This window comes from Desmodus rotundus, unplaced genomic scaffold, assembly GCF_022682495.2.
Source record: "Desmodus rotundus isolate HL8 unplaced genomic scaffold, HLdesRot8A.1 manual_scaffold_389, whole genome shotgun sequence".
NCBI classification, from domain to species: Eukaryota; Metazoa; Chordata; class Mammalia; order Chiroptera; family Phyllostomidae; genus Desmodus; species Desmodus rotundus.
The window spans coordinates 29197-38913 of record NW_026527466.1 but is presented as its reverse complement, the minus strand read 5'-3'; the positions used below and the strand labels follow the sequence as shown (position 1 = coordinate 38913).

Below are 9717 nucleotides of genomic sequence, written 5' to 3'. Positions count from 1 at the left end.
CCCAGAAGGAGACCTGCCTTCTGATTGGCCGTTGCTGCTCCAGGCTGGGATGGAATTACAGCCAAGTAAGGGCGGGGCAGAGGGGTCAGGAGTTGGGTGGGCGAAGAGTAGAGGGATGAGCAGCCTGGTTTTATAGAGGGAGGCTTGACCTGAGGACTGGGACAGGTTGGGGAGTGACAAGGAGGGGAACCACGGCCTCCAAACCCCAGGATTAATGAACCCAGGACGGACACTCCCCTGCCCACCCCGCATACAGGACCTTGACTCTCACCCTGCTTATCACAATCTTTCCGGCTGTCCTGGGAAGTAGCTGTTGGTGGCCTGCCAGCTTTGCAGGGGCTCTGATGGGCGGGGCTTTGGATTCTGTAAACATGCTCTCAGCTCTTTAAAAGTCAGAAACCCTTGGTTGAAGTCCTCTGGGCAAAATGAGGTTTTGACATACCCTAAAGTTAGTATTATTTGCAACTGAAGGATTGATGGGAATTTGGAATAAATGCAGACACTGATTCTGCAATTAAGTCTCATCTAGTAATCTTACTTTCAAATAAATACATTATTTTTTTCTTTAAGACAGACTATGCACAGAAAAACGTGCCATTTTGAAAAACGTAGAAAAATGAAACATTGACAAGCTCTTGATGGTGTTAGTAGTCTAAAATTCATAGCAAGAAAGGTCAACCTTTTAGAGTTCTCTTTGGATTAGCAACTCCCCTTTTTTCAATGCCTACTGTGTGCTAGAGGCTGCTAAACAGTTGGTAGACTATCACCTAATCTTAACGATCTCATGATGAAAATTTATTATTCCCATTTTAAATGTGAAGAATCTGATGCTTAAGAGAGGCTAAAGCTTAAAAATTAGCTAAATGTTAGAGCCTAGACCATTTGTCTTCCAATTTCAAAGTGTGGGCCCTGAACCACTGTGTGATCCTTCCTATCTAAGAATATTGAAAAATTCTGTGTCTTTAAAGAACAACATAGTTAGAAAGTAAAATACTTAGCTAGTCATTGACTAATTTGTCATTGTAATCAAATGGATTGAATGATTCTTTCCCTTGGGTGTTAAGGTTTATCTTTAAAAGGCGAAAAGTAAAATATTTAGTAAGTCATGGACTAATTTATCATTTTAATCAAATGCTTGAATGATTCCCCCCACCAAGTGCTAAACTTATCTTTAAACACCTCTGATATATAAATATACTATCATCTTTGTATTAAAAGTTGTCAACTTTTAAGTTTGATTTTGTAAATCAAACCACAAATGACATATGTGATATATCATATCTGATAGTGTAAATGTCAGATGTTCTTGATCTTACAAAAGTGCAGTATCAAGAATCTAAATCAGCGATTTTCAACCTTTTGCATCTCATGGCATACAAAACTAATTACTGAAATTCTACAGCATACCAAAAAATATATGTTTTGCCAATCTGACAAAAAAAAGTAGATATAATATTGATTCCTTCACACCACATGGCTATTGTTGTGTTGGCTATTGTCATTTTTTTATTTGACAATGTAAGAGACCAGAGGTCAGTGCCTCTGACTAAATAGTCATGTATTGCATGTTTTAAAAATTCTTATGGATCAACAAACAACAAGTGCTGGTGAGGACGTGAAGAAAAGGGAACCTTCATGCACTGTTAGTGGGAATGCAACCACTGTGGAAAACAGTACCGAGTTTCCTCAAAAAATTAAAAAGGAAACTGCCTTATGACCCAGTGATTCCACTTCTGGTAATATATCCAAAGAAACCTGAAACACTACATCAAAAATAAATATATGCGCCCCTATGTTCATAGCAGTGTTATCTACAATATCCAAGACCTGGAAATGGCTCAGGGGCCCATCAGTAGATGAGTGAATAAAAAAACTGTGGTATGTTCACACAATGGAATACTCCTAGCCATAAAAAAGAAGGATATCTTCCCTTTTGCAACAGCATGGATGGACTTGGAGAATATTATGCTAAGTGAAATAAGACAGTCAGAGAAAGACAAATACCATATGATCCCACTTACATGTGGGATCTAATGAACAAAATAATTTAACAAACAAAACAGAAACAGAAGTGTAGAAACATAGAACAGACTGACAGCTATCAGAGGGGAGGGAGGTTGGGGGCAATGCTAGGTGAAGAACAGGTGAAGGGATTAAGCAAAAAAAAAAAATATATATATATATAGGTATATATATATAAAATCACACATGGTAATAGCCAGAGGGAAAGGGGGTGGGAGGTGGTGGAAGAGGGCTAAGGGGGAATAAATAGGGATGGAAAGAGACTTTATTTTGGGCAAAGGACATACAATGCAGTGTGCAGATGATGTTTTGCTGAGTTGTACACTTGAAACCAAAATGGTTTTGTGAACCATTGTCATCCCAATAAACTCAATAAAAAATTCTTGCAACATACCAATTGAAAATTATTGATCTAAATAATAAAGTTTAATTCTGCTGTTCATTGGAAAAACAGCCCACACACTGATCTTTAGTGCCCTATATTTTTCCTTCATTACACTTAACACAATTGTAAAGATGTTACTGGCTGTGTGGTTTTTGTGATGTCTTTTGCTACCCACCCCATCCACCCTGCAAGTAGAGTGTAAACTCCATGAGAGCAAGGACCCTTGATTTTCTCTCTGTTGTATTCCTGCGCTCCTACTCTGGGCCGGGGACTGTTCTAACCTTTGTGGGGGCATTTGCTCAGTTAACCCTCCCAACAACCCTGCGCGTTAGGTACTGATATTATTCTCATTTCGCAGATTAGGAAACTGAGACATGGAGAGGTTAAATGAATAACTGGTCCACGGTTACCCTAGTGTTAAGGGATAGAGCCAGGGTCTAGTCCTGTCCATTCTTCTCCAGAGACCATTGTTTACTGAATAAATAAATGTTGAAAGAATGAAGCTAATAATTTTCTTCTTTAACTAAGATAAATATTAACCAAATATATAAAAAGAGACCTGGAGTTACGCGTTAACCTTTGTTCTTTTTTTTTTTTTTCCTGGTTAAATGATGATTTTATTGCTTGAGTACAGACATTTTATGCAACCAGGGCAGAGGCTGAGGATGACTCCTATTTCCAATAGGGAGGGAGGACTCGTTTGGTCTTGTAGTATCGAGCCAACGGGTGAATACGGCTCTCTATCAGAATCAGACAGAATTTAGCATCCTTATCCTTTCTGTTCCTCTCAAGATGCTTTCGAACAGCAACAGCTTTCTCAATTAAATGGTAGAAATCCTCAGGAAGATCAGGAGCAAGTCCTTTGGAATTAAGAATTCTCAAGATTTTATTGCCTGTCACAAAACGTACTTGTGCAACGCCATGTGAGTCTCTCAGGATCACACCGATTTGTGAAGGTGTCAAGCCCTTCTTGGCCAGTTTGTAGGTCTGCTCCTTCATATCGTCAGATGTCAATTTCAGCCAGGTGGGGACGCTGCGGCGGTAGGGCAGAGCCGACTGGGACAGGACCTTCCGGGGACCGTGCATGTGACCCATGATGGCAGAGAACAGAGAGCAAAAAGAGCAACGTTTGTTCTTTATATAAACATTGTTCTGAGTTTTGTTTTGTTTTCTCGTTTCCATTACTGTGGGCTTGGATTCCTGAGGAATTGTTTTCAGTGAAAGAGAAATAGAGAAGCAAGATACTTTCAGATCGTGTCCTGTCTTGTATGTTAAAATCAGGTGTGTGCATATACGTAATGACAATGAATTCATATTGGCTACCAAGATAGGATTCTATTCATTGGCTTTATGATTGTAATTTACATAGAGTTTAAGTGTAAACACTTCTAAAAATCAGCCCTAGTTTAAAAATGCATTAAACCTTATCTGTTTAACTCCTAAAGGTAATTCCGAATGAATGGTTCAGTAAACAAGTTTGGTACCACATTTTTACATTCTATTAATACAAACACAGGAATGTTTTTGTTGACATTGAATGGCACTGTTATTTAGAAAATGCTGTTCTCTGATTGTTCAGAACCTAACACAATAAAGTGTACAAGCACAAAATAATATTATTAACCCTGATATCACCGAATCTAAAACGAAGCTTACAAAGTAGGCCATAAAATAAGTGTTTAAGAGAAAAGGTTGGGTTCTGAGCTAGGAACCTTTACAGAAAAGTTTTCTTTCATCCGTATGAGAATGAACTATGTCCTGTTGAATGGCAGGTGTATAAAGCAGCATGAGGAGTGAGAGAAACCTAGATAATTTTTATTTCCCTGTTGACATGTAGAGCAGAGAATGCTCCACATATGTCAATTTTATTCTCTTCACAATGTCCTTGCGAGGTAAAGGCAGGGGCAGGGAGAAAAGAAAGAACACAGTGTGAAAAAGGAGATGCCGCCGAGGCCTGAGCGGGCAGGAGACGGAAGCGGAATTTGCATTAAACGTGCCAGCAGTTTCGTGTGTGGTAATGGCATGTTCCCTCTGTTCTGCCTATTTTACTTTTCCACATCTGCTACTTTAATGAGAACAATGATTTAAAAGGAGTAGCCCAGATGTCCCTTGTAATAGGCACAGTTGGAACTGTCTTAAAGGGGAAAAAAACTCCATGTGCCTTTTCTCCCTCAGGCCACATGTGCAATGCTATTTGATGTGGGTGTTTGAGAAAAATTAAACACAGAAACAAGAATATGGAATTTGTTATTACCTTAACTTTTTTTCTGACTTTAAAAGGACTGTATGCTTACTAATGGAGGCATGTCAACTACAGAATAATATATAAAATAAACAATCATCCATAGGAGGTAATAGATATCTTTCTTAACTGGTACTTTCTCTCATATGTATGTAGTGTGTATGTGTGTGCTAGAAAGACAGAATCATATAACATATATAATTCTGTGTCCTGCTTCTTTTTAATTTTTAAAGCATTTTATTTCACCTGAACTTACATGGTACAAAAGTATTACAAGCTTGAACGTGTCATCCAAGTAGAAGAAGGTTCATCCCATTCTTCAGGTCAACCTTCCTTTAGAGGCAAAAAAAATAAGAGACGGGAAACTGACAGTCGAGAAAATGACATTCCAGACTGTCTTTGAAAGAAAGAATGGGAGGTGGTTATGGATTCATTATATAAGAGTATTGCAGGCCCGGAGAGACACCCGGAGGTGCCGAGTGCCAGAGAAGGGGCAACTTGCAGAGGCAGCGAGGTGAAGGGGAAGAGGAAGATTCTCAGCTATCCCCCATCCTGACAGCAAAGGTCAGCCAGAGCCTTCCACTTTTAAAGTAATAGGGTGAATGTCCATTAAAACACTCAGTTTCCACCAAGCAAGAGGATCTGTTGACCTGTATTATCCCCAATATGAAACCCTGCTCCAGAATATACGGACATAAAGAGATTCAGTTCTGAGACATGTGACATGAAGCAAAGTTCTCCTTCTGGTGTAATGTGTGAACAGCAATTGCTTCATGCAATCTGAAAACAAAGGTCTGTTTACTCTCTTAAAGTAGAAAATCTTAAGAATACAATGTACAATATTTGCATTATAGGTTTACAGTCTACCTCATTTTCTTCAAGCAGTTTAAAATTTGCCCTGTTTATCCCTCCTAGCCCTCCATTTTTGTCTCTTACCATAGCTTCCTCTATTCTTCTTGGAAAGCACTAGCTTAGTTCTCTGGAACCTTGCACTGGGATTACATCTTTCCCAATCCCACCGCATCCAACATTCTGAATACCAGGGAATAACCATTACTGTTACCTTCCTTCTTCCTCCCTGGCCTCTGACACGGGGAAACAATTTATCTGATGGATGAATTATAGATGATTCACTAAGAGAACTTGTATACGGCCCAGTTCTTTCACTGAATGCCCTTTTAATCTCTGCCTCCTGGAAGTAGAGAAGTACAGAATTGCATTGTCTGGCCTAGGGGCCTGTAATTTACCACTTCACACTCTCAGCAAGGTCTCCCCCATCACAGGTCACCGCATTTAACATTATAGATTCCTCCAGCATTCCCGAGCATACCATCCTGGCTTTATATGTGCTCCATGGCACTTCTTACTTTCATTCATCACACTATAGAACCAACTGAATTTGAATATTGTACATTTTCCACTTAAAGAGAAGCTCTAAGAGGATAAGTGGGGTTTTGTTTTGTTCTTTTTGTTTTTTTCTTTTTTCAGATTTTACTTATTTATTTTGAGACAGGGGGGAAAGGAGGGAGAAAGAAAGGGAGAGAAACATTTATGTGAGAGAGAAACATCGATAGGTTGCCTCTTGTATGCACCCCAACCAGGACTGAACCTACAACCCAGGCATGCGCCCTGATTGGAAATGAAACTGGCGACCCTTCGCTTTGTGAGATGCTGCCCAACCAACTGAGCCACCCCGGGCAGGGCTGTCTTTATTTTTTCTGTCTGTCTTCAGCACCGTCTCAGTAGGAAGTTTTCTGACACTCAGTATTTGACCCACGTTTGATTAAAAGAATGAACAAACAGATGAGATACCATATTTTGCCGTGTATAAGGCACACTTTTTTTGTCCAAATTTTTGAGAGAAAAATAAGGGTGCACATTATACATGGGTAGTACCTGAGATACCTTGTATCTGTTCTTGTGTTTTGTAATCATTTGTTACAGAAAATGTCTTGTACTATAATATGTTCAAAAATAAATGCTGAAATTCCTCTATAATACAAAAAACAAGTATATAAATAAATAAATAAATAAATAACTGAATTAAAAAATTAAAACAAAAGACTTCTTTCCTGAAAGTTTGGGCCAAAAACACAGGTATGCATTATACACGGCAAAATATGGTAATGGGTGAACTCACACCAGGATAAGCCATGCCACAGACTAGGTAACGGTTTGCCTTAAGCAATTTGGTAAGATCCTTTGCTCAAATATATTATACCCTCTCCTTTTATTTTAAAATATACATTTCTTTAAGGTGTGAACATATTGAGGTAATTTATGAAATTTAATTAGACCATAAATTTCATACAAATAATAATAATATGTAAGTGTTAAATTATATTTGCACTGTGGTTATATAAGAGAATATTTTTTCTTAGAAAATACATATTGAAGTATTTAGTGGTAAGGAGGCATGATGTCTACAATATACTCACAAATGGTTCAGAAACACACACACACACACAAATAAAGAGAGCAGGCAAATGATGAAACAAACAGGGGAAATGTAAACAACTCCTGAAGTTGGGTAAAGGGTAAAAAGGTGTTGTTTGTATTATTTTTGTAAGTTTCTGCACTTTTAAACTTACATCAAAGTTAAAGTTTACCAAAAAATGTAAATACATTTCTAGAAGGGGGTATATATAATTATTCGTGTGTGTGTGTATGTGTGTATATATACATATATGTGTATATATGTATAGTCATTCAGTAGCTGACTGAGAGCCAGAACAGGGTCTAGTTCAGGCCATATATAGGTGGGGGGAGTAGCAGAGAGAAAAAGGAAAACAAAACTGAGGAAGTGGAAGCCACTGAATTTAAACTTTACCGTCATCATAACTCTACCTTGAACCCAGTGAGGGTTTTTTTGGTAGGAAAAACTTAAGACACAAAGACAGAAATTAAAAAGTAAGAGGATATAGCCCTGGCTGGTGTAGCTCAGTGGATTGAGCGCTGGACTGTGAACCAAAAGGTTGCCAGTTCAATTTCCAGTCAGGGCACATGCCTGGGTTGTGGGCCGGGTCCCCAGTAAGGGGCACTCGAGAGGCAAGCACTCATTGATGTTTCTCTCCCTCTCTCTCTCCCTCCCTTCCCCTCTTTCTAAAAATAAATAAATATTTTTTTAAAGAGGATATAAACTCAGATAATCAGCCTACACAGAGAAATAGTCATGTGATTTTCTTAATTCTTAACCATATTATGAAGTTTAATGCACTAATACTTATAAGGCCATCTGACAAAAAGTACTGTAAGCTTATTTCATATTATTATCCTGGGGTAAGGGATTAATTACTCGGTAACGAATATTTGTTTCTGACTTTTTCATTACTGTATAATTAGTAAATATTGGATATTATCTTCAAAATAGGCACTGTTTGTGTGGCCACTTTTGGTGGTATTTAGAACGTGACCTATCTTGCTGTAGGATCATGTTGTTTAGGTTTAGAGATTATTACATTTATTGTTCTGTTGACAGGAACCCTTACAAGACAAGTTTTGATGTGAGAAAAACACTGTACTTGTAACAGCACGCATTCCTTCCACAGTCTGAGCTTCTGACATCCAAGTGTCTCTAGTAAAAATCAATCATAAAGTAAAACCTCGAACAAAGAAAAGTATCATGATGTTGGAAAGGGGCTGAGGCAGCAGAAGCCCATGTTGAGCAAAAGGTGCCAAAAATATGTCACCAAGACCCCTCACCCCACAACAAACCCCACAGGGAGCATGGTGGTTGAGAGAAGGATTCAGCAGTGGCTGCATGGACGAGGCACTCAATGTAAACTATGCATAGAGCATTGCATTGGTGTGCGGGCAGGGGAGGTGTGCAGTTTGTGCCTGGGAAAGCGGGATGTCCCCTTATATCATATTCCCCCATGCTATGTTACTCTTTGCCCTTCCCAGCATACCAACATGAAAGCCGTATGCCCTAAGGATGAAAAAATTTACTTGTAACTGTCAGAATATTATGTAATATAAAACATGGTAGTTTATTAAATCAGCCACATAAATTATGAAACCAAATTCAAACTTCTATCTGCTCTGTACCAGTATTTTAAAAAAGAAAAGAAAAAGAGGGCATCATTTTAAAGATAGAAATTTAAAAGCAGACTTCCAGTCAAGATGGAGGTGTAGGTAGACATGTTTTGCCTCCTCACACAACCACAAAAAGAATTACAACTAAATCTCAAGACAAATAACACCCAGAACTATCAAAAAAACCCAAGCTGTGTGGAAGTCCAACAACCAAGGATTTAAAGACCAGCAGAGAGGTGAAGAGACGTGTGTATCCCCCAGAGAGGTGGAGGCAGTGGAATGGGCAGGGACAGTCCTACATTCACATGTGGTGGATAAAAATCGGGAGGAATACCTTGAGAGGGAGTGATTCCAGCCCCAGGCCAGACTGCACAGCCCAGGGCTCCAGCACCAGGAATATAAATCCACATAACTTCTGGTTGTAAAAACCACTGGGGGTTAGGGCAGTGAAAGAAACTGCCGGATTTTCAGGAGACTCTGCTTAAAAGGCCCACATGGTCTTAAAATGTCCACAAACCCACTCACTCTGGGATTCAACACCAGGGCAACAGCTGTAAGGGTGCCAGTTGCACACAGGGAGAGGGTGAAGTAAGTGGAAATAGGCAAGTGCCAGGTAAACCTCCAGAAGCCAGGCAGTGGCACAGTCCCCTCTCCAAGCCCTCCCCCCAACATAGAACCACCAGTGGGTGAAGCGGGTTGCCCCATCCTGGCGATTACCTAAGACTCCGTCCCACACAATTTACAGGTGTATTTTCTACAATAAGCCACGCTACTAAGTGAGGGAGTCAAAGCAGCTCTACCTAATACACAGAAACAAACACAGGGAGGCTGCCAAATTGAGGAGATGAGGAAATGTGGCCCAAATGAATGAACAGAACAAAACTCTAGAAAAAGAGCTAAATGAAACTGAGATAGCCAACCTATCAGATGCAGAGTTCAAAACACTGGTGATCAGGCTGCTCAAAGAACTCATTGAGTATGACAACAACATAAAGGAAGAAATAAAGGTTACAATAAGTGAAATAAAGAAAAA

At 39.3% G+C, this 9717-nt stretch overlaps 1 protein-coding gene across 1 annotated transcript; it reads right to left on the bottom strand.

Moving 5' to 3' along the window:
- Positions 1 to 3020: 3020 nt before the first annotated feature.
- Positions 3021 to 3502, bottom strand: LOC112303352 (small ribosomal subunit protein uS15-like). The gene has a single exon (XM_024558918.4). The coding sequence runs from the start codon at positions 3500 to 3502 to the stop codon at positions 3080 to 3082; it is 423 nt and encodes a 140-aa protein (XP_024414686.2). The 3' UTR covers positions 3021 to 3079.
- Between the last annotated feature and the right edge of the window lie 6215 nt (positions 3503 to 9717).